The 25,858-nt window shown below is 43.6% G+C and overlaps 1 protein-coding gene and 1 long non-coding RNA gene across 3 annotated transcripts; one reads left to right on the top strand and one right to left on the bottom strand.

Moving 5' to 3' along the window:
• The first annotated feature begins 1,617 nt into the window (after positions 1-1,617).
• On the top strand, positions 1,618-4,068 carry LOC123382165. The gene is made up of 2 exons (XR_006590121.1): positions 1,618-1,972; positions 3,607-4,068. It is a non-coding gene; the product is annotated as an uncharacterized LOC123382165 (long non-coding RNA).
• Positions 2,822-23,701, bottom strand: FAM187B (family with sequence similarity 187 member B). Of its 2 annotated transcripts, none has more exons than XM_045045428.1 (2): positions 22,989-23,701; positions 2,822-3,231 (listed from the first exon to the last, which is right to left on the bottom strand). In XM_045045428.1, the coding sequence occupies exons 1-2, from the start codon at positions 23,699-23,701 to the stop codon at positions 2,844-2,846; spliced, it is 1,101 nt and encodes a 366-aa protein (XP_044901363.1). In that variant the 3' UTR covers positions 2,822-2,843. The 2 variants fall into 2 exon arrangements, with proteins under 2 accessions (XP_044901363.1, XP_003997986.5); XM_003997937.6 differs by lacking the exon at positions 22,989-23,701 and adding an exon at positions 5,982-7,485.
• Between the last annotated feature and the right edge of the window lie 2,157 nt (positions 23,702-25,858).

Raw genomic sequence — 25,858 nt, 5'->3', positions numbered from 1 at the left:
TTCTCTGTCTCCCTCTCTCTCTCTGCCCCTCCCCTGCTCATGCTCTCTCTCTCAAAAGCAAACATTAAAAAAGAAATTCTTGTTAAGAAGAAAGTATCAGCAAGGAGCTAGGAGGTCTGAACAACTAGATGGAAATTTGAGAACCAAAAAATACTTTAGCCAAAGGAAAAGGCTCACTGGGCGGACGGAAGAACCCAGCAGAGAGGACCCAGGGAGGTGACAGCAAACTTGATCAACAGACGTTCTCCGACCTGAAGAGAAGATGGGGGGGGGGGGCGGGGAATCAACAGCCTCAGGGACCCGTGGGACAGCAGCAGGTCTAACATCCATGTCCCAGGAGACAAGAGGGGAACATGTGGCTGAGAAAATACTTGCAGAATCTAATCTGGGGATGCGGAAGTGAGGGAGAGCAAGGCCCAAGAGGGGCTCACCTGATGAACGGGCATGGGTGGGCCGGTTGCCGCTGTGCCCACCTGAAGGTCGGTGTCACTGAAGAGCCTGAGGGACGGTGTTGGATGCGCCCAAGACTTGTGGCTCCCACCGCCATCCCTCTTGGGTAAGGATTGCTCCCGGGGGCACCAGCTGCCCAGCTGCCGGCCTGGCTCCTGAGGGGAGGGAACTGTCTGTGTCACCGCTGAAGCTGCAGGGGACCTCAGGGGGACCGGGGGTTATGGGGGGGGGACGTTTGTTGCCTACCGCTGCGTAACAAATGGCAGTACACTAAGTGGCTTAAAACCACACACGTGCATGATAGCCCGGTGTCCAGGGGTCAGGAGTCCGGATGCGGCTCCCTGGGGTCCTCTGCTCAGTCCAAGTGTCGGTCAGGCTGTGTTCTCATCCGGATGCTCGACGGAAGAACCTGCCTCCGGCCTTACTCAAATTGTTGGCAGAGTTTAGTTCCTGGGGACCGTGTGACTGAGGCCCGGGCTGTCACCTCAGGTCCTAAAGACTACTTGTGGCTCCTAGAGGCCGCTCACGGTTCACACCAAGCGGGCTTCCGCGCCATGGCTGCTGACCTCACCCGGCCAGCGAGCCTCTCTCTGCATCCGGGAGGCTAAGACAGAGTCTCATACAACGTAGCCGCATCCAGGGGTGACATTCTGACCCCTCAACAGTAAGAATATGAATGTGGTTAGAAGCAAGTCACCGGTGCCATCCACACTGGACGGGAAGGGGAACCCCACAAAGCGTGGACACCAGGAGGTGAAAATCACTGGGGTCACCTTAGCGTCTGCCTGCCGCCGGGGGGACGTGGACTCCCTTGGCTGTGGACCGTGGTCCTCAGGCCTGGGGGCAGCCTGTGCTTGGCGCTGGCTGTTCCACCCCCAGCTACAGCGCCATGTGCCGCCGCGGGTGCAGGAAACCGGGGGTTCTGGGGAGCTGGTCGGAGGGCCCCAAGGTCTCCCTTCACTCTCCTGTTGCTGGCCCCATCTCAAGTTTGCTGTGTGACCTCAGGCAGGGTGCTTGAGCCCTCTGTGCCTTGATGTCTTCAACTACAAAACGAGGTTTGGAGGCGCCTGGGTGGCTCTGTCGGTTAAGCGTCCGACTTCGGCTCAGGTCATGCTCTCACGGTTCGTGGGTTCGAGCCCCGCGTGGGGCTCTGTGCTGACAGCTCGGGGCCTGGAGCCTGCCTTGGATTCTGGGTCTCCCTCTCTGCCCCTCCCCCGCTCAAACTCGGTCTCTCTCTGTCTCTCAAAAATAAATAAACGTTAAAAAACTATTTCAAAACAAGGTTCGGAGGAACCCCAGCCTCATGGGTGGCTGGCTGTGAGGACATAAAGTTCATGAAGGGTGTGAGTTCTGATCATGCCAGGAAGTTCACAAATATTTGCCATTGCTGTCATCATTATTCTCCGCCTCTGTTTCCCAACGGACCCTGTTTAGTTCTCCACGAATGTCCTCCCGATTCTGCAGGAACCTTTGCGTCTGTGGGCACCGTGAGAAGCCTTAAGTGTTTTGGCAACAGTGTCTGGTAAGCGAGGGGTGATCTCTGCCCTCTGCTCAGGGGCAGAAGCTCCGTTCTGGAAGTTTCAGATCTGTCCAGTGGGATATCAGGGCAACGAGTTTTACGAGGCATTAATATTTTATTTCTCACTCTTGCACTCTGCGGAACAGTGTATATAATTTCTGGGAACAACTAGGCTTGGTGACTCCCGTGGGTCAGCTGGGCCAGGCCTGGCGCCTTGTCCTGGTAGAACGGGTCTGTCTCTCCTTCTTGGGGCTCTCTCTCCACTGCAAGAGCCAGGAGGGGTGACACAAGTCCGGCGGCCCGGGGCTACGACCCTGGGAACACCCTCTGCCTCGGACAGATATGGCTAAGCCTGAAAGCCCTCAGCACATCTGAGGGAGTGCGGGGCAAGGACGACCAAGGAAAGGCAGAGCCCAGTGCGGATCTGCAGGTCGGGGTGTGACCCCCCCCGCTACCCCCTCCCATCCTGTCTCAGCCCTTGTCCTCGGGGGAATGCAGTAAGCTGCCTAAGGTGGCTACAGTTTACCAACTCCCAGAGACTCGCCCTGAAAACGGTGAGTTCCATCTCTCCCGTCCTCCCCGTGAGGAAAACAAGACTTGAGCTCAAACTGGAGCGCCCCCACCCCCCACCTTCCAATTACTGGACAGTAGTTGCCTCAGTTTCCTCATCTGCGGGATGGGGATTGCTAAGGGGTTAACAGAGCAGGACCTGGAACAGGGAAGAGCTCATCAGCCTTCAATGCGGCCATGGGCCTGTTCTGCACCTGCGGGCACCGCCTCTGCCGCCCCCCACCCCCCCGGAAGTGCCTTGGGAAGGACAGTTAAAGTGACAGAGACACAGGAGGCCAAGTGTCCTGGGCACAGAGGGCTTGCTTCATTTCACCAGCAGCACCTGGTCACTGCTTTTGCCCTGGGAAGGGTGGAAGATCTTGAGCAGCACCCCCAGCAGGCCCAGGACCGTGCCCAGCAGCAGCAGCAACTTGAGCCCCTTGAGGATGGAGCTGGCCTTCCCCTCCTGGGTCTTCCCTTTCCCCCGGTGTGGCCCGCCTTCCTCTTCCCTGAGAGTCTCCGCCGTGCCTGGAAAGGGCACGGGGTTGAACCGGGCCATGAGCTCCTGCTGCACGAAGCACTTGTAAATGGCCGGCTGGAAGACCCGCAGTTGCTTGCCGCCGTTGGAAGGTTCCAAAATGGTGTCCAAGTCCTGGCTGGAGAGCTGGCTCTGCCAGGTCAGGGGGATGTTGTCGGCTTCCCAGAGGATGGGCCTGCAAAGGAGGACAAAGTCAGCTGCTGTGGCCCCGGGGGGGTACGTGGGGGACTGGTGTCTGAGAGGAGATGGGGACAGCGGCGCCCTCCTCCCTGGGGAACAGCGCACAGGGCATGTCCTCCAAGAGTGCTACAAAGCAGGGGGAAGGTGGGGACGGGTGTCAGGGAGCTCAGAGCCCCACCCCCACTCGATCTGCGACAGGAAAATGCCTCTAGCTCTTCAAGCCTCCCATTGCTCATCTGAAAACCGGGGGGTGTGACTATACCTGCCTCTGAGGGTTACTTGGAGGAATCAGCAAGAACGCACACCCCCACTGCCCCCCGCCCCGCTTTCCTGGCCGGGCCTCATTTTCCCCACTCTGTCTCTCACTTAGGCTGCCCCAGCCACATTGGCCTCCTAGGTGGTCCTCCAGCATGCACTTTCCTGCCTCAGGGCCATTGCCCTGGCTGTTCCCTCTGCCTCGAGGGCTGTGCCTCAGCACACAGGGCTGGCTCCCTCATCTCCTTTCAGTGCTGCCAACTTCTCAGCCCGTCGTGACCGAGGAACAGAAAGGAGACCCAACAGACGGCACTGACAGGGCCAGTCATCGTGCAAGCGAAAACGAACACCCACTAGAGGGTGGGGCTTTGCGTCTGGACAGGCATTTGCCCCTTAGACATCACAATGAGCCCGAGAGGCCGGGACCACCAAGACCTCTGTACTGAGTTGGATCGTGTCCTCCCCAAATTCGTGTTCTAAACCTCAGGACGTGACCTTCTTTGGAAATTGGGGTGTTGCAGATGTAATTAGTGAAGACGAGGTCAGACTGGAGTAAATCCCTGGACCCTAAATGCAATACTACCTGTGTTCTTTTGAGAAAGGGAGAAGAGGGGCGCCTGGGTGGCTCAGTGGGGTAAGCGTCCGACTTTGGCTCAGGTCATGATCTTGCAGTTCATGAGTTCGAGCCCCGCGTTGGGCTCTCTGCCGACTGACAGCCTGGAGCCTGCTTCGGATTCTGTGTCCCCCTCTCTGTCTCTCCCCCACTCACGCTCTGTCTCTCTGTCTCAAAAATAAACATTAAATAAATTTAAAAAAAAGAAAGGGAGAAGAGACACAGACCCAAACACACAGGGAAAATGCCGAGTGATGACAGGGACAGATGGGGGGGCGGGGGGATGCAGCTACAAGCCAAGGAGGGCCAAGGATTGCCTGCCACTCCCAGGAGCTAGGCAGAGGCAGGACAAATTCCACCCAGCATCTCACAGGGCGCGTGGCCCTGGTGGCGCCTTGGCTTTGGACTTCTGGCCTCCAGAACTGCAAGAGAATACGTTTACATTGCTGTAAGCCACCCAGTGTGTGGTACTGTGTTGTGACAGCCTTAGGAAATGAATGCGACCCGCATTCTACAGACAGGGAGACTGAGGCCCAGAGGGACACCACAGGCCCAAAGTCGCACAGCTGGAAAAGTGGCAGAGCTGGGATTGGAGCCCAGGTCTGGATGAATCCAGAGTCCAAGATGTAAACCTCACAGGAAATGCCACTCTACTCCCTTGAGACCCGGCAACTCCTAAAGCCTCTGGGGACCTCCCTTGATTCTTATCTCAGGTCCCCAGTGACTGGCAGCCAGGGACTCCTTGTCTGGCAAGCGGCGTGGAGTGGGTGGCCCAGTCCAGGTAAGAGGAGAGACTCGTGTGCCCTTTCCTGCACTTCTGAACTGGGTGGCGGGGGAGGGTTATAGGGAGTAGCTGTTACTTTTGTACTTAAAGGAGGAGGGGAAAAGGAGGAAGGGACACCATGGAGAGAGGGTGAGAAGGAGAAGAGGTCAGAGGTCACAGCTGGAACAAGGGAAAGCAAACCAGATGGAGGTGGCGGGTTCACACTGACAGAGCCTGTGGCTACAGAGGCCCCAAGGGGTTGCTGGGGCCCCCACCTTGCAAGGGAGGGGCCATCCCTGGCACGCGGGGCTGGAGGCCACGGGGACTCTGCAGCCAAGCTTGCAGGATTTAGGGCCACCGTGGATCCGCCCCCCCCTCCCCCGGGCAAGGACTGTGCCTTCTGAGAGCTGCAGCTTCTTCATCTGTAAATGGCCCCCCTGGGGCCCACGGCTCTGGCTCTCGGGCTGGGATGCAGCCCGTGGCTAAAGTGCAGGGCTGTGAGTGGTTGTAATTCTTCTCACCGGGGTCAGGGTCATCAGTGCGGGCGGCTTAGGGAAGACAGGCCAAGGGGAGATTTCCCAGGGGCTCCAGGCAGGAATACAAGAACATGAGTGTGCGTTCTGCGAGGCAGACCCTGATGGGTACCCTCCCGGGCAGCCTCCTCTCCTCGGGGCTCTCTGATCCTCCCCAATGAGCAGAGGTCTCAGGGTCCCACAGCGTTCTGAGCTTCCCCCGGCATAGCCTCATTACTCACGTGGGCTTCTCCCATCCCAGTCCTGACCACCCCGGGCTGTCCACCCCCCACCCCCACCCCCAGGCTGGGGGCTTCCGCAGGGGTGTCTGATGAGCGCCACATCCACAGCATGGCCGGCCACAGGAGCGGCCACAGAATCGGCCAAGCCCTCCCGAAGGGTCAGCGGTCCTGTTCTACCTGTGTGACTCAATTGTGTGTGGGCGCCAGGGGGCTCTTACCAAAGGCACATCTGAAGAGGCCAGCAGAGAGCAAGCTGACCATGTGGGCCCCCTCCCCTCTGCAGGAATTCATCATGAAGGCTCCCAGCCTGGGGGACCCTGGCTAGGAGCCAAGGGCAGGGCTGGTGCCTGTCTCCATCACCTGTAGACAGATCCCAGGGGGCAGGTGAGCCACACGGATCCCGACTCCTCAGTGATCTCAAAGTTGTCAAAGGGGACGTAATCCGACGTCAGTGCCGTGCACGGGACGTGGCAGGCGTCCACCTGCATCTCGGGCCGCATGCGGCTGGACCACACCTTCCTACCTCCCAGATACAGCCGGCAGGGCATGGGTTCCTGCAGGGGCTCCTCGATGTAGCAGTACCCCAGGCGTTTCCGCTCGCCCAGCCCCCCACAGCGGTTACAGTCCTGCCAGGGCTCCCAGCGGGTGAAGACGATCCCTTTGCCACCCAGACTCAGGCTCTCGTTCCGCAGGGGCTTCTGACCCAGTCCCTTGTGTGTTATGTGCAGGGTGCTGACATCCTGGAAGTCAATCTCATACTGTACCACTTGGAGGCCGTCCTCGTCCTGGCAGTGGTAGAAACCCGTCTGGGAGGGCAACGGACTCCGAATGAGAACGCCGCTGTCGGGTATGATTTCTATGTTGGAAGCACTGGAGAGTGTGTGGGACCAGCTGGTCCCGTCTTGCAGGAAGAAGTACCACTGTGACCCAGAAGAGTTGCAGGGCAAGAAGACGTCATTGTCCGAGAGGAGGGCTCTTTGGCATTGCTTCTCGTTGGGACAGCTGAAGGAGACATAGAACCCTGGCAAGGGGACAGCAAAGCTGAGCAGCAGCCACAGGGTGGTTAGCATGGTGGACTGGGGCTGTGGCGGTGGGCAGGGCGCCACGCTGGCCATTGTGAAGTCACCCATGAAACCCAGCAGGCTGAATTGTAGCTCACCTCATGGCTATGTGAGGTCACAATCCCTGTTTGACTGGTGACAGTTTAACAACTCTATCTAGTATCTATTCCAAGCCCTCCACTCTGCTGGGATAGGAGGAAACTTAATTTGTCTATTCAGGATTTTCTCTACCATTCCCTGCTCTGGCATTAACGTGTCACATGTGGACGTTCAACACATTTTTCCTGAACACCTACTATGTTCTGTACACAATTCTTAGTGCAGAGGGTGGAGAGGTGAATAAATTCTGTCCGGTTACCATTCTTATTTCCTACCCCTCTCCCCCAGCCTCTCCTCCCCAGACATGCTGGCCTCCCTGCCACCTTCTGAAAACATCAGGCAAGCAAAGGGCTCCTGCCCCAGGACCTTTGCATGTGCTGGTCCCAGACTCTTGCCACAGATATCTGCATGATTCGACTCATCTTAAACAAGCAAATATTTTTCTCAGTGGTCCCCTTTCCAAACCCTTTCCTAAACTCCTTCTCAGTACTGAAATTAAAAACAATTATTGTGCAGGCTTGATATGCCATTGCTCACTCATTTCACAAGTTTCCTGAATGCCTACCATGTGCCTTATTCTAATCACAGCCCCAAACAGGTTAGACAAAGCCTCTTCCCTCTTGGACTTACCTTCTAGTGGAACAGACAGAAAATAAACAAATATATAATACACAATACCAGATATAGGTGATTCTCCTTATTCATGGCGGTTATGTTCTATAAAGTTGCTGAATTAGCAAATACTGAACATTGTTTATAGGAGACATACAGACTTAAGCAAGGTCCTACGAGCCTTTGGTCATAACATTTTCCGTCAACTGCTCAACATATAACTTTGCTATATGTATGTTTTTGTTTAAAGGCCTCTTAGTTAATATATATTGTTAATTAATTAACAATGAACTTGTACACAACGGCACTATTAACTCACGCCTGAACAATGTTTCTCTAACACACGTGTTTTCTTGACAAGACATGTCACAGCCTTCTCGTGCTTAGGGACACTGGCTAACATGTCAGCACTGCCTGGGAGCCATTTTAAATAGTGAAATCATCAACAAAAAGTACGAAAATGCAACAACAACAAAAAAAGTGGCACTAAGCAGACCATGAAAAGGATACTTGTTAACAGTATGATAGCTGAAACCAGAAGGCAGCGTCTCCCTGTTCAACCTCAGCTGGGAACGCGCATTAAGTGATTCGACTGTTTCACTCCTCTTTGCATGTCCACAAATGACTTTGGAACCACTGTGGGGGTTGACCTGGGGCTACAAATAAATTTTGGCGAGCAGGTGAATTCACAAGTATGGAACCCTCAGATGATGAGGACTAATAATCACTAAAGGTAAGAGTAAAGCAGGGGATCGCTGCTCGGCCTTTTGGCTGAGATCAAGTGAAGAGTAAAGCAGGGAAATGGGCATAGAAAGTGAGGAGACGGACGTGAGCGCGAGCTCAGGGAGGTTGGTCAGGCCTGTCTGAACACTCACGGAGGAGCTGAAGTTGCGCAAACACCTGAATAAATTGACATAAAGGGCCATGTGGGTATCTGGAGGAAGAATACTCCCGAGAGATGGCTAGACCCTGACATGGCTGCCATATTTAAAGGGTGTAGAGGCCAGAGCGGCTAAGGAGTAGCGGACAAGGAGGAGAGTGGTGAGTGGGTGAGGTCAAAGTTCCATCCAAGTCTTTGCTAAGACATCCTGCCTTCCTCTACCTGGCTCCTTATGACCGGGGGCTCTCTCAGGCATGTCCCTGTCCCATGTGGAGACCTCTACAGGCTGTGTTTGGCATAAGCTGTACGCTTCGACTCTGGAACGGCTGCTTCCATATCATCTCACCACCACCTTCACCACAGGAGTGGGCCACACATCTCCTCTGTTCTCAGATCTGTAAAACTGTTCAGAGTTTTTGTCTGCTCCCCAGGACCTTCTAAAATCCCTCTATCTGAGACACATTAACAGTCGTGCCTGTGTTGCTTCCCCTCCAGCTCTCTCCCTCTCTGTCTCCTCAGCCCAGGGGATCTTTTCTAAACACGTAAGCGGGGATATGGGGCCACTGTGAGATAGCCCACCTCCGATTTTCACACGGTCTAGGTGAGAAGTAACAGACTGGCTGGATACAGCCTGAATAAATGTTTGAATTGGCCTCCCTGGTGGAGGGGGTTGGCTATTTAAATCAGTGGCCAACATGTAAAAGCCAAGAGATTTCACATGAGAATCCAGATTCCCTGCTATTCTTTAATAATGTGGGTGGGGTTTCCACTTACTACTACAACCGAGAAGCTTAGATCAACACCCTTGCTAATAACAACTATAGATTTTAAGATAACCATGATTAATATGTTCAGGAGAGGACAAGAAGAGGATTTTGAAGTGGTAGAAAAGATCAAATGGAAATATTAGAACTAAAAAATAAAATGTGAAATTGAGGATTCTCTAGAAAGGATAGCAATCTATTAAACACAACAGAAAAGAAGATCAGGGAAATGAAAGATGGGACCACAGAAAAATATCTATACTGAAGTATAAAAAAAAAAGTGCAAGACACGTATGAGACATAGCGAAAAGTTCTAACATTCGTGTAAATGGAGACTCAGAAGCAAAGGAGTGACAGGCACATAAGTAATATTTTAAGGTACTGAATGAAAACTTTCCAAAACTGACAAAAAACATCAAGCAACAAATTCAAGATGGCCTTCAAATCCCATACAGGGTAAATATAAATGGAGCCACACCCAGGAACTTTATAGGAAAACACTGCTGAAAAGCAAAGAAGAAATAATAAAGATGGCCAGAGAAAGGGCGCCTGGGTGGCTCAGTCGGCCGGGCGTCTGATTTCGGCTCAGGTCATGATCTCACAGCTCATGAGTTCGAGCCCCACGTTGGGCTCTGTGCTGACAGCCCGGAGCCTGGAGCCTGGAGCCTGGATCCTACTTCGGATTCTGTGTCTCTGTCTCTCTCTCTGCCCCTCCCTGGCTCATGCTCTCTCTCTCTCTCTCTCTCTCTCTCAAAAATAAATTTAAAAAATTAAAAAAAAATGTTTTTAAATGGCCAGAGAAGAAAAAGATACAAACTTTGAAAGTGATAATCCTAAGACCCTACACGGACTTTTAAAAAGAAATGATGGGGAAAAAAAAAAAAAAGATATGATGGAAGCTAGAAGACAATGCAATGCCACCTTCAAAGCACTAAAAGTAAACGACTGCCAATCTAGAATTCTATATATAGATTTCTATAGACCCCAATTAAAATCTCTTCTAAAGATGGAGGCAAAAAATAATATTTTCAGATGAAAACTGAGAGGATTTACCACAGCAGAGCACACTAAAAGAAATACCAAAGAGGATTCTCCAGGCAGCAGGAAACTGACCCCAAATGAAAGCAAGGCAACACAGGAATAAAAACTACCAGAAGAGTAAATATGCGGGCAAAATTAAATTAATATTTAGAGTATTTAAAAATAATGTCTTATGGGGTTTAAAGTATATTTAAAATAAAAAATACTAAGCACAACAGACGGAAGCATAAATGGAGCTAAAAAGTTATAAGGTCTCCACATTGTCGAGGTAATGGTACAAGTACAAATTTATATTATATTATATTCTAATGAGCGAGAATTAATTTTGTAATCTCTAGCGAAATCATAAAAGAATGCATATCTAATAAGCTAATAGATGGGGAAATGGAATAATTAAAAAATACTGGGTAAAAAAAAAAGTACTTGGTGAATCCAGTACTATGTTGAATAAAAGTGGCAAGAATGGACATCCTTATCTTTTTCTTGACCTTAAGGGGAAAGCTCTCAATTTTTCCCCACTGAATATAATGTTCACTGTGGGTTTTTCATATGTGGCCTTTGTTGAGGGCTTTTATCATGATTGGATGTTGTACTTTGTCAAATTCTTTTCCTGCATCTATTGAAAAGATCATATGGTTTTTATTATTTCTCCAATTAATGTAACGTATCATGTTGATTGATTTACAAATATTGAGCCACCTTTGTATACAAGGAATAAATCCCACCTGATTGTGGCGAACAGGATAGAAAACCCATAAAAAACCCCACAATTATATGATCACTTAATCATCAAAAAAACAGGAAAGACTATCCAATAGGAAAAAGACACTCTCTTCGATAAATGGTGTTGGGAAAACTGGTCAGCGACATGCAAAAGAATAAAACTGGACCACTTTCTTACACCATACACAAAAATAAACTCGAAATGGATTAAAGACCTAAGTGTAAGACTGAAACCATAAAAATCCGAGAAGAGAGAACAGGCAATAGTGCCTCTGACATTGGCCTTAGAACGTTTTTCTAGATATGTCTCCTAAAGCAAGGGAAATAAAAGCAAAAGTAAACTATTGAGACTACATCAAAACAAAAAGCTTCTACACAACAAAGGAAACAGTCAACAAAACTGAAAGGCAACCTACTGAATAGAAGATATTTGCAAATGACATATCCAATAAAGGGTTAGTATCCAAAATATATAAATAACTGATACAACTCAACACCCCCAAAACAAATAATCCAATTAAAAATAGCAAAAAGACATGAACAGACATTTCTCCAAAGAAGTCATCTGGATAACCAACCAACAGACACATGAAAAGATGCTAATATCACTCCTCATCAGGGAAATGCAAATCAAAACTGCAATAAGATATCACCTCACACCTATCAGAATGGCTAAAATAAAAAACCCAACAAACAGCAAGTGTTGGCAAGGATATGGAGAAAATGAACACCCTTGCACTGTTGGTAGGAATACAAACTGGTACAGCCACTGTGGAAAATGGCATGGAGGTTCCTCAAAATGTTAAAAATAGAACTTCCCTATGATCCAGTAATTGCACTATTGGGTATTCACCTTCAAAATACAAAAACCCTCATTCAAAAAGATATATGCACCCATATGTTTACAACAGCATTATTTAAAATAGTCAAATTATTGGGGCGCCTGGGTGGCGCAGTCGGTTAAGCGTCCGACTTCAGCCAGGTCACGATCTCGCGGTCCGTGAGTTCGAGCCCCGTGTCAGGCTCTGGGCTGATGGCTCGGAGCCTGGAGCCTGTTTCTGATTCTGTGTCTCCCTCTCTCTCTGCCCCTCCCCCGTTCATGCTCTGTCTCTCTCTGTCCCCAAAATAAATAAAAAACGTTGAAAAAAAAATTTAAAAAAACAAAATAAAATAGTCAAATTATGGAAGCAGCCCAAGTGTCCACCAATAGATGAATGCATAAGGAAGATATGACATCTATACAATGGGATGTTATTCAGCCATAAAGAAGAATGAAAGTTTGCCATTTGCAACAACATGGATGGAGCTAGACAGTATAATGCTAAATGAAATAAGTCAGAGAAAGACAAATTATTTCATTCATATGTGAAATTTAAGAAACAAAACAAACAAGTAAAGGAAAAAAAAGGAGAGAAAGAGAGAGGAAAACCAAGAAACAGAATCTTAACTATAGAGAACTGATGGTTACCAGAGGGGAGGTAGGTGGGGGGATGAGTTAAATAGGTGATGGAGATTAAGGAATGCATTTGTTGTGATAAGCACTGGGTGATGTATAGAACTGTGGAATCACTATATTGTACACCTGAAACTAATATAACATTGTATGTTAACTATATTGGAATTAAAATTTTTAAAAATACTTGGTAAATCCAAAAGTAAAACAAGACAAAAGAGCCAAAGAAGGGACAGAACATGTAACAAGCAAAGAGGAAGATGGTAAACTTAAACCCAACTATATCAGTAATTACATTAAATGTAAATGAACTAAATACTGCAATTAAAAGACAAAGATTTTCACACTGAATACCAAAACAAAAATCTAAATATATACTTCTTTTTTTTAATGTTTATTTTTTTTAGAGAGAGAGAGGCAGAGCACAAGCTGTCGGGGGGTGGGGGGTAGAGAGAGAGGGAGACACAGAATCCGAAGCAGGCTCCAGTCTCTGAGCTGTCAGCACATCACCTGATGCAGGGCTCGAACTCATGAGCCGTGAGATCATACCCGAGCCAAAGTCAGATGCTCAACCAACTGAGTCACCCAGGTGCCCCTAAATATCTACTTCTTAAGAGATTACTTTTAAGTAAAAAGATATAGAAAAGTTGAAAGTAAAGACATGGAAAAATATCATGCAAACACTAAATAACAGAAAACTGGTATAGTGGCTATACTAATAACAGAAAGTAAACATTAAGGCCAAAAGTACTAATAGAGATTACAAGAGCCATTGTATAAGATGGTCAGTTCGACAGGAAGTTATAATGATCCTAAATTTGTATGAAACTAAAAATATATGAAGCAAAACCTTCTAGCACTAAATGTTGAAATAGACAAATCCACAAGGCAATATGCAAACAAAAATTTAGTAACAATAAAGAATATTTGAGCTATATGATATAAACTTGACTTAATCATATATGTAATGTAGAACACTGCACTCAACTTCAGATCACATATTTTTTCTAATTACATGAAATATTTGGCAAAATCGACCATATTTTAGATCATAAAACAAGTCTCAATAAATGTTAAAGGAACAGAATCACATTTTTGGTCAGTAGAATTAAGTTAGACTCAAATGACAAAAAGATAACAAGAACATCACTAGATATTCGAAATTTGTACAGTGAAATGTCTAAATAACTAATGGATCAAAAGAGAAACCACAATTGAAAATATAAAGTATTTTTAACTGAATGAAGATAAAAATATAATATTAAAACTTGTAAGATGCAAGTAAGTTATAGCTAGGGGGAAATTTCCAGCCTAAATACATATTTTGAGGGGGTGGGGGATAAAAACTAGAGATCTAGGCGAGTATCTCAAACACCAGAAATCAATTAGATAGAAAACAAAACCAACAAACCAAAAGTTGGTTCTTTAAAAGATGAATGAGATTGATAAAGCCCTAGCAAGACTGATCAAGAAAAAAACAGGAAGAAGACCTAAATAACAAATACTAGTAATGAAAAAAGAGATATTACTACTTTCAGGCATAAAAAGATAATCAGATGATATTAAAAACAACTTTTGGCCAAAACTTACACAAAAATTTAGATAAAATGGATAAATTCATTGAAAAGCTTAACGACACTGTCACAAGAAAAATTCTGAACTGTTCTATGTTTACTATGAAAGAAGTTGAATTTGTAATTAAAAACCTATGCACAAAATCCTTCTAATCCCAGAAAGAGTTACCACTGAATTCTTGCAAACATTTCTTAATGATTAAGAAATGGCATCAATCTTTCAAAATCCCTCCAAAAATATAAAAAGATGAAACACTTCCAAACTTCTATGAGGCCTGCATCACCTTGACACAAAAACCTTATGGGGATATCACAACTAAGGAAAATATCAGGCCAATCTCTTTCATGAACAAGGACACAATATCCTAAACAAAATATTAGCAAATTTCTTCCAATGATAAGTAAAAAGAATAAACATCATGACCACACTGGGTTTATCCCAGGAAGGCAAGCTTGGGTTTACATATGAACATCAATCAATGTAATTCACCATAATAACATAACAAAGGAGAAAACCATATTATCCCCTTATTAGATGCAGAAAAATCATTTGATAAAATTCAACACTCATTCATGGCTCAAAACTCTTGGAAAACTAGGAATAAAAGGGAATTTTACTAATTTCATAGTATTTCTACTAAAAACCTAGAGCAGTATTATATTTAATAGTGATAAGCATGTCTGCCATCAACCTCTCCACTCAGCATTTTACTAGAGGTAAGTGAATTTAGCAAAATAATTTGATACAAAGTCATATACAAATACCAAGTATATTTTTATATACCAACAACAAACAATTAGAAGATGAAACTTAGAAGATATAATTTGTCTCTTTAGCTGCCCCTCCAAAGTTGACAGGCATGTGTTTCAGCCCTCCACTCACCTGAAGCCCTGCCAAAGCTAATGGATGCACCCAGGCCCTGTGCTCTCCTTCTGTCTCATGAAAACTGGCCGGTATGCCAACAAACCAGTTGATACAGGGGATTCCCCTTAATTGCCTGGTTCTGGTAGTTGGTTGTGGGGAGGGGGTGTAGGGCTTGTGTTTCTAGGCCCCAGTGGGACTGAAACAATTAGAGAGACAGTGTGGGTAGGCTACTATCCCTAGGGCACTCTACAGAAGACTGAAACACATCCCAGTCTTCCTGTGAAAAAGACCTATCTACCTATCCTAGAGTTTTGCCACACATCTAGAGGCTATGAAGGAGCTCCCAGAGAATGTAGGTCATGGGGCACCATCTTTGTGTTCTCCCTTGGCCTTACTACAGTTCACTGTTACCTTCCAGAATGGAGCTTATAAACTCATCTGGAGCCCTAATTTTCACATATGTCACACAAGGGACACCTACAGATCAACTAGTTTAGAAGCCAGCAGGGTTTATAACTGTTGTCTCATAGGACTGTATAAATTGGCATAATTTAAAAGCTGCTGCCAATCAGCCTGAAACTAGGTGTTGATTGAGATTCCTCCCTTTGAAACACTGAAAATTCTTGGCACACCCTCATCAAATGGGACCAAGCAAGAATAAGTCAGGCTGCTTGGACAATCAAAAAGGTATGAGAGAAAATCAAGAACTAGGGCACAGTTGAATGATAAAGGTTCATATCCTACACAAAGTCACAAAGTCATTTCTTCAAGACTGGGAGAGGTAGCTATTTCACCTAAGATCTAGAAACAAACACATAAAGTTGAGCAAGTTGAGGAAACAGAGGAGTTTTTTTCCAAATGAAGGAACAAGATAAAATTTAGGAAAAAATTAATAAGATGGAGATAAGTAACTTACCCAAGAGAGTAAGAGTTCAGAGTAATGGTCACAAAACGATACTCAGGAGAAAAATGAATGAACACAGTGAGAACTTCAACAAAAACAAATAAATAAAATCTAAGAAAGTACCAAATGGAAGCCACAGAACTGTAAACAATAACTGAGCTGAAAATGCACAACAGGAGTTCAACAGCAGACTAGATGAAACAGAATAAAGGATCACTGATCTGGAAGACAGGGCAGTGGAACTCACACAAACAGAGCAGCAAAAAGAGGAAAAAAGAATTTTAAAAAGTAAAGATAGCTTAAGGGACCTAGAATACAACATCAAGCAGGATAACATTCACATTATAGGAGACTCAGAAGGAGAAGAGAGAGAGAGAAGGGAGAAGAAAACTTATTTGAATAAATAATGGCTGATGAAAAATTCCCTAAACTGAAGAAGGAAACATACATCCAGATCCAGGAATCCCAGAAGGTTCCAAAAAAGATGAACTCAAAGAGATCCATACACCAAGACACATATATAACTAAAATGTCAAGAGATAGAGATAAAGATAATGAATCTTAAAAGCAGTGAGAGAAAAGCAACTTATTACATACAAGGGAACCCCCATAAGACTATCAGTAGAGTTTTGAGCAGACATGTTGCAGGAAGAAGGAAGTTGGCATAATATATTCAAAATGCTGAAATGAAAAACTTCCAACCAAAATACTCTACCTGGAAAGGTTATCATTTAGAATTGAAAGAGAAAAAGAATTTTCCAGGCAAACAGAAGCTAAAGAAGTTCATCATCACTAAACCAGCCTTATGAGAAATGTTAAAGGAACTTACATATGCCAAAAAGAAAGGACACTAATTAGTAACAAGAAATGTATGAAAGTAAAAATATCACTGGTAAAGATAAATATACAGTAAAGATAATGGATTAATCACAAAGCTAGTGTTAAGGTTAAAAGACAAAATTAGGGGCGCCTGGGTGCTCAGTCTGTTAAGCATCTGATTCTGGATTTTGGCCCAGGTCATGATCTCACAGTCATGAGATCAGCCCTGTGTTGGGCTCTGCACTGGTTGTGGAGCCTGCTTGGGATTCTCTCCCTCCCTCTCCTTCCACTCCTGGTGCTGCTGCTCGTGCACATGCTTGCAATCAATCAATCAATCAATCAATCAAAACTATACCCACAATAATTAGTTAAGGGATACACAAAAATAAAAAGATGAAAAATATGACATCAAAAACATAAAACAGAAGGGTGGAAGTAAAAATGTAGAGTTTTAGAATGTGCTCAAACTCAGCTGGCTATCAATTTAAAATAGACTATTATATATAAGGCCATTACATGTGAGACTCATGGTAACCACAAAACAAAAACCTATAGCAGATACACAAAAGATGAGAAAGGAATCTAATCATAAAACTAAAGAAAGTCACCAAACAACAAGGGAAGAGAGCAAGAGAAGAATAAAGGAACAAAGAGAAACTACAAAACAGCCAGAAACCAATTAATAAAATGGGAATAAGTATATACCTATTAATAATTACTTTAAATGTAAATGAACTAAATTCTCCAATCAAAAGACATAGAGTGGCTGCATGGATTTAAAAACAAAAAACAAGAAACAAAACCCTCCATTAATATGCTGCCTAAAAGAGACTCACTTCAGATGTAAAATTACACAGAAACTGAAAGTGCTAGAAAAAGATGTTTCATGCAAATGAAAACAAACAAAAGGCTGAAACCTAACTTATATCAGGTAAAATAGACTTTAAAATAAATTCTGTAATTAAAGACAAAGATGGGCATTACATAAAGAATTCAACCCAACAAGCTATAACATCTGTAAACATTAATGCACCCAACACAGAAGCACCTAAATATGTAAAGGAAATATTAACAGGGAGAAACTGATAGCAAAACAATAGTAGGGGACTTTAGTACACTACTTACATCAATGGATAGATCATCCAGACAGAAAATCAATAAGGAAATAACAGCATTAAATGACACATTAGGTAAGATGGACTTAATAGGTATTCACAGAACATCCTATCCAAAGCAGTAGATGCACATTATTCTCAAGTGCACATGGAACATTCTCTAAGATAGATCATATGTTAAGCCACAAAACAAGTCTCAATAAATTAAAGAAGATTGAAATCATATCGGGCATCTTTTCCAACCCCAATAGTATGAAAGTAGAAATCAATTACAAGAAGAAAGCTGGAAAAATCACAAATATGTGGAGATTAAACAACATGCTCCTGGACAGCCAATGTGTCAGTAAAGAAATGAAAGGAGAAATCAAAGGATACCTGAGAAATGAAAATGGAAATACAACATACCATATTCTATGATATAGAAAAAGTAGTTTTAAGAGGGAAGTCCATAGTGATACAGACCTCAAGAAACCAGAAAATATCAAATAAGCAATCTAACTTTACACCCAAAGAAACTAAAAAAAGAACAAATGAAACCCAAAGTTAGCAGAAGGAAAGAAATAATAAAGGTCAGAGCGGAAATAAATGAAATGGAAACTAAAATGACAATGGAAAAGATCAACATAACTAAGAGTTGGTTCCTTGAAAAGACAAACAAAGTTGGCAAACCTTTAGCTAGACTCACTAAAGGAGAAAGAGAGAGAGGTGGGGAGAAAGGGCCCAAATAAATAAAATCAGACATGAATGAGGAGAAGTTACAATCAATATCACAAAAATATAAAGGATCATAAGAGACTACTGTGAATAATTATACATCAACAAATTGGACAACCAAAAAGAAATAGATAAACTTCCAGAAATATAAAAATTTCCAAGACTGAATCATAAAGAAACAGAAAACCCCAAAAGACATTACTAGTATAGAGATTGAATCAGTAATCTAAAACCTCCCAACAAACAAAAGTCCAGGACCAGACAGTTTCACTGGTGAATTCCACCAAACATTCAAAGAAGATTTAATACTTATCCTTCTCAAACTCTTCCAAAAAAATTCAAGAGGAGGCAAACTCATCTCTTTAGACTAGCATTACCCTGATGCCAAAACTAGACAAGGATGCAGAAGAAGAAGAAGGGGAAGAGGAAGAGGAAGAGGAAGGAGGAAGAGAAGGAAGAGGAAGGAGGAAGAGAAGGAAGAGAAGGGGGAAGAGGAGGAGGAGGGGGAAGAGGGAAGGAAGGGAGGGGTAGAAGAAGAAGAAGGAGAAATAGGGGGCAGAGGGAAGGGAAGAAGGAAGGAAGGGAGGGAGGAAGAAAGAAGGAAGGAAGGAGGGAGGAGAGAGAAGGAAAAAGGAAAGGAAAGGAAAGAAGGAAGGAAGGTGGGGAGGGAGGGATGAAAAGAGGAAGGAAGGGAGGGAGGGAGGGAGGAAGGGAGGGAGAGAAAGGAGGAAAGGAAAGGAAAGGAAAGGAAAGGAAAGGAAAGGAAAGGAAAGGAAAGGAAAGGAAAGGAAAGGAAAATAATTACAGGCCAACATCCCCAATGAACACAGATGCAGAAATCCTCAAGAAAATATTAGCAAACCAAATTCAACAATACATTAAAAGGCTCATAAGCCATGACCAAGTGAGATTTATTCCAGGAATGCAAGAATGATTCAACATCCACAAATCAACCAATGAATGTGATACACCATGTCAACAAAATGAAGGATAAAAGTCATATGATTATCTCAGTAGATATAGAAAAAGCATTTTACAAAATTCAACATCCATTTATAATAAAAATTCTCAAAAGTAGTTACAGAGGGAATGTACCTCAACATAACAAAGACCATATATGACAAGCCCACAGTTAACGTTATACTTAATGGTGAAAACCTGGAAGCTTTTCCTCTAACGTCAGGAACAAGACAAAGATGCCCACTCTCACCACTTTTATTCAACATAGTACTGGAAATCCTAGACATAGCAATTAGACAAGACAAAGAAATAAGACATCCAACTTGGAAAGGAAGTAGTAAAACGATCACTATTTGTGGACAATATGATTTTATATGTAGAAAACCCTAAGGACTTCACCAAAAAATTGTTTAAATAAACAAATCCAATAAAGTGGTAGGGTACAAAATCAATGTACAAAAATAAGTTGCCTTTCCATACATCAACTATAGTTAGAAAGAGAAATTAAGATAATAATCTCATTTACAATTACATCAAAAAGAATAAAATACCTAGGAATAAATTTAACCCACAAGGTGAAAGACTTATATACTGAAAACTGCAGTCAATGATGACAGAAATTGAAGGAGACACCAATAAATAGAAAGATATTCTGTGCTCATGAATTGGAAGAATTAATATTATTAAAGTGTCCATATTACCCATATTACCTATAGATTCAAGACAATCCCTATCAAAACTCTGATAGCATACTTTACAGAAATAGAACAAATAATCCTAAAATTTGTATGGAACCCCAAAGACTCCAAATAACCAAAGCAATTTTGAGAAATAACAAAGCTGGAGGCATCACACCCCAAGATTTCAAACTATATTACATAGCTATAATAATCAAAATAGTGTGGAATTAGCATAAAAATAGACACATAGATCAATAGAACAGAACAGAGAACCCAGAAGTAAATTCACACATATATGGTCAATTTATGACAAAGTATCCAAGAATATATAATTAGGACAGTCTCTTTAATAAATGGTGTTGGGAAGAACTGGACAGCTACACACAAAGGAATGAAACTAGACCTTCACGTTACATTATACACAAAAATTAACTCAAATGGATTAAATGCTTAAATATAAGACCTGAAACCATAAAACTCCTAGAAGAAAACATAAGCAGTTAGCTCTTTGACATTGGTCTTGGCAACATATCTTTGGATTTGACCCCAAAAGCAATGCCAACAAAAGTAAAAATAAACAAATGGGACTACATTAAACTAAAAAGATTCTACACAGCAAAGAAAATCATCAACAAAATGAAAAGGAAACCTACTGAATGGGAGAAAACATTTGAAAATTATTTTTCCAAGAAGGGGTTAATATCCAAAATACACGAAGAACTTATACAACTCAATAGCAAAACCCAAATCATCGAATTTAAAAATGGACAGAGCATCTGAATACATATTTTTCCAAAGAAGACATATAGCTAACAGGCACATGAACAGGCACAGGCTCAACATCACTCATCATCAGGGAAATTTAAATCAAAACCACAATGAGATATCACATCACACCTGTTAGAACGGCTATTATTTAAAAGATAAGAAATAACAAGTGTTGGTGAGAATGTGGAGAAAAATGAACCCTCATGTACTGATGGTGGGAATGTAAATTTGTACAGCCACAATGGAAAACGGTTTGGAGGTTCCTCCAAAAACTAAAAATAGAACTACTACATGATCCAGCAAGTCCATTTCTGGGAACTTACCTCAAGAAAATGAAAACGCTGATTTGAAATGATATACACACCCTTATGTTCACTGAAGCATTATTTACAATGACCAAGATACAGAAACAATCTAAATGTCCATCAGTGGATGAATGGCTAAAGAAGATGGAGTGTAAATTCACGGTGGAATACTACTCAGCCATAAAAAGAATGGAATATTGACATTTACGACAATATGGGTGGAACTTGAAGGCATTATACTAGGTGAAATAAGTCAGACAGAGAAAGACAAATACCATGATTTTACTTGTATGTGGAATCTAAAAAACTCAACAAACTAAAATTTATAGAAATAAAAACAGATTGGTTGCTAGAGGGGAGGAATGTTGAGGAGTGGGTGGAATTAGTGATGGGAGTCAAGAAGTACAAACTTCCAGTTACAAAATAAATAAATCATGGAGATGTAATGTACAACATGGTGACAATGGTCAATAATATTTTATTGCATATTTGAAAGTTATTAAGAGAATAAATCTTAAAAATTCTTATTACAAGAAAAAAATTTTGTAATTTTGTATGATGATGGATGGTAATTAGATTTATCATGGTGATTATTTCACAGTGTATACAAATATCGAATCACTATGTTGTACACCTGAAACTAATATAACATTATATTTCAGTTATACCTGTCTCTGTATAGAGGGATGATAATTGAAGAGGGGTTTGAAGAGGGATAATTAAAATAGAAGGTTATATTAGTTTCAGGTGTACAGCATAATATAATACTGTATATAATATATATTTTATGTATGTTGTACATTATAATAATATGTATAATATATTTGTTATGTGTATGTATATATATAATATATACCTGTGATTTGAATCAGATCTTAATATCAGGTATATTAAAATTTTGTCAATAGTCAAAACACTGTTTACAACCTTGGATTATTTTATTTCATGTACCAATTTATTAAATCATGCCTTATAAATCCATAAAAAAGACACATTTGTAATTGCATGAAAAATCAAGTATTTAGAAATAAATATAATAAAACATGTAAAATCTCTACATTAATAACTGTACATTACTGGGAGAAATTTAACAAACCCTAAATAAAAGAAATACTTATGATGTTAATGGATCAGAAGTCTAAATATTGTAATATATTGATTCTACCCAAATTTATCTTTCAATTCAATGAAGTCCCCATTTATTAAAACATAGGGTTTTGGCGGGGATGGAAACTACAAGCTGATTCCAAAATTTTTATACAAATGGCTAAGACTAATCAAGACAGTCTTGAAGGACGAAGTTGGAAAATCTATACTACCAGATATCATGACTTATTTTTTTTTTATTTTATTTTTTTTAACGTTTATTTATTTTTGGGACAGAGAGAGACAGAGATGAACGGGGGAGGGGCAGAGAGAAAGGGAGAGACAGAATCGGAAGCAGGCTCCAGGCTCTGAGCCATCAGCCCAGAGCCTGACGCGGGGCTCGAACTCACGGACCGTGAGATCGTGACCTGAGCTGAAGTCGGACGCTCAACCGACTGAGCCACCCAGGAGCCCCGATGACTTATTACAAAGGGACAGTAATAAAAATACCACGGCATTGATGCAAGGATGCGTAAACAAATTGTATTCATCAGAGTTCAGTGAGGAGACAGAAACAACACTAGTGATGATGTTGACATGAATACGGGCCAAAGTGCTTAGTCTCTAGGTTTTACATTTGGTCACTCCTGAATATCAGGAGCCTATGAAGGCAGGGACTAAACTTTTTTTGGTCACCCCTGTGTCCCCAGTAGCACCCTACCCAGGGCCTGGCTCAGAAGGGGCAAAAGTAGTTCCTACTGAATGAACATCTACCTGAACGAGCCAGTGAAGAGACCCCTTCCTGGACAGACTGACCATGAAGGCTTATGGGTGGGAGACAGAGCCTGCTTTTCCACTGGAAGGCAAACCCCTGGCCCAGGTGGGCTTAGGAAACAAAGCCTAGGTGAGGGTCAGGTGCAGGGCTGATGCCCTGGTCCAGTCACCTGTAGATGGAGGCCAAGGGGCAGGTAAGCCACATGTTGTTGGTCAACTTGCCCAACTGATATATGTCAAAGATGAAGTATGGCTGGTTGATTTCCTTAACGTGGTCACAGGGTACAAGACAGGCTTCCACCTGCAATTCAGGCCGCGTACAGCTGTGTCGTGCCTTCTCCGCTCTCAGATAGAGCCAACAGGGCACGGGTTTTTCCTGGGGCTCCCCAATGTAGCAATACCCCAGGCGTTTCCGCTCACCAGGCCCCCCACAGCGGTTACAGTCCTGCCAGGGCTCCCAGTGGGTGAAGACGAGTACGTGGCCACCCAGTCTCAGGGTCTCATTTTGCAGGGGCTCTTGGCCCAGGCTTTCGTGCGTAACATGCAAGGCGGTGGCATCTTGGAAATCAATCTCATACTCTACCACAAGGGCGTTGTCATTGTCCTGGCAGTGACAGAGGCCTGTCTGGGAGGGCTGAGGGTTGGTCAGTTGAAGGCTGCCCCCAGGCAGTTTCTTTATGTGAGGCATTGAGGAGAGCAGGAAGGGATCTTCCCCTAGAATGGAAGAGAAGTACCAGAGTGCTTTGGGATAGTCACACTGCAGGACGACATCATTGCCTGAGACTAGGGCCTGCTGGCAGAGACTCTTATAGGCACAACTGATTAATATCTGGGCCCACAGAGTGGGGAGAGAAAGGCTAAGCAGCCACAGGGTGGCCAACATGGTAACCTGAGACTACAAAAGGATGCTGGGAACCATCCTGGGCATTGTGAAGTCACCCACAGAACTCGGGCATCAGCCCTGGGCAGTGGAATGAAACTTGGTCTGCTGCACTTCTAGGAGTACACAGACATCACTGGTCTGTACCATTTCTAAAATCCACTGAGTAAACACTGCAAGGGCCTCCTGTCTTGTAACTGGGGAGGACTGCTTAATTAGCACCAGATCTGCTAATTGAGGTGGGGTGGGGGTGCTTTCTAAATCTTTGTTCCCTGGGCTCCTGTCTCCACTCTCCAGAGAAATATCTTCTTTGCCATTATCATCCTCGGTTACATCTGAGGTGACACTGACAGAGGTGCCCTCCTTTCCACATGAACAGTTTCCTTGGCCTGCTTCCTGCCTTCCAAAGTTTGGGACCTAAGGATTCTAAGAGGCTCCAGCCAACTCCATTTGCAAAAAAACCCACACCCACAGTTCTGTGCAAGGTGTGCCCCATCTCTTTCCCACTCTCTCCCTCTCTGTCTCTCTGTCACTGCAGAGGCACCATATCAGGCATGCATTGGGAGCCATATTCTTCATTTCTCTTTCACTGAGCACTTTTGCCTACCTGGGGGTATCTTAAGGATTTTCTGGGAGTATCTGAATTCATTCAGAGTCTTTAACAATGGGTAATAAAGATTTAACTAGCTAATTGGATTTTGCCTCTCAAAGGCCTTCCCAAATTTTGGCCAACTTTAGTGAACTTTCACGCATACTCTTCTGTATTCCAGCTGCTTCCACTAAAGCTGCAAGTTCATGAAGTATGTCATTGGCCTTTAAAAGTATCTCAGGCAGGGGTGCCTGGGTGGCTCAGTCCGTTAAGCATCCGACTTCTGGTTTCGGCTCAGGTCATGATCTCAAGGTTCATGAGTTTGATCCCTGCCTTGGGCTCTACGCTGACCGTGCGGAGCCTTCTTGGGATTCTTTCTCTCCCTCTCTCTGCCCCTCCCATGTGCTCTCTCTCTCTCTCAAAATAAATAAACCTAAAAAAAAAAAAAAAGTAGCTCAGCCAACAGCCTCCATCCTGCTGGTTTCAAATACATTTCTTGTTCCTTTTGTTGTGTTTGAAGCCAGTGCCATGTTTTTATTTTTGGTTACAGCAACACCTCACTCCTGATACTAATTTCTGTATCACTCAAGATAGGCTATTTGCTTGTACAGCAAATGTAGCAATACCTCAGGCTTACACATCTCAATGACTTACAAAAACAAAAGTTTATTTCTCACTCAAGCTCCACATCCATTGTGGGTTGGTATTATAATCACTCAGGGACCCAGGATGATGGAGCAAAGCCACCCCAAACATTTCCAGTTTCATACCAGAGGAGGAAAAAAGAGGGCTCTGTAGGATTTCACATCCATAATTAAATGCTCTGGACTGAAATGACACCTGTCACTTGCTCACAAACCACTGGCCAGAAACGGTTACATGGTACCACCAGTTCACCAATCCAACAAAGGAAATGGAATTCTACTATGCCCAGAAAACATTTAGTAGAAGGAAGTCAGTTTAGTAGAAGGAAGTCAGTTAAAACATTTAGTAGAAGGAAGTCAGATTACCACAGTTGATAGTTACCACAAGGAGTGTTCTTTTACATCAGAAAGTTAAAATCATTTGCAAAATCATCCCATCAGATCTCCTAAGGTTCCATTAGCCAAGATTAGGTCCCATGTGCAGACCCAAACCAATCCCTGAGAGAAAAGAGAATTCCCGTGATTGGCTTAGACAATCAGAATTTGTTTTCTAGGACTGGGGAAGTATAACCCTCTCTGACTACAGAAGTCATTGAAGACAAACAAAATCTGGGCGTTGTATACAGAAGAGATGTAGAAGAGAATGCTTATTTGGGGGGAGTAATTCTATACTATCTAGAAGATCAGAAGAATGCAGTGTAGCTAAAGAGGCAGTCACTCATATGACCTGGGAGAGGGGGAGGACATTTGGTATTTTGTGGCTTGGACAATGTCCCTGTCATGTCTGTTCAGACATGATTATAGCGTGATCTTTTTTTTGTCTTGGTTCATCACAGTCACAGACAGGCTTTGTGTGATACTAGTATTCTGTTAGATAGTTTCTGTTCAATAGCATACCATGACTTAGCTGTGAGTTACAGGCCACCT

This window comes from Felis catus, chromosome E2 (assembly GCF_018350175.1).
Source record: "Felis catus isolate Fca126 chromosome E2, F.catus_Fca126_mat1.0, whole genome shotgun sequence".
Taxonomy (NCBI): Eukaryota; Metazoa; Chordata; class Mammalia; order Carnivora; family Felidae; genus Felis; species Felis catus.
This window is presented reverse-complemented; position numbering and strand designations above follow the sequence as displayed.

Bases quoted from the DNA above. Each gene is read 5' to 3' on its own strand.
- FAM187B (XM_003997937.6), bottom strand. From the start codon at position 6,751: ATGGGTGACTTCACAATGGCCAGCGTGGCGCCCTGCCCACCGCCACAG. The intron at 3,232-5,981 runs GTGATGGAGACA...CCTCCTTTGCAG, and splicing joins CCCCTGGGATCTGTCTACAG to GCCCATCCTCTGGGAAGCCG.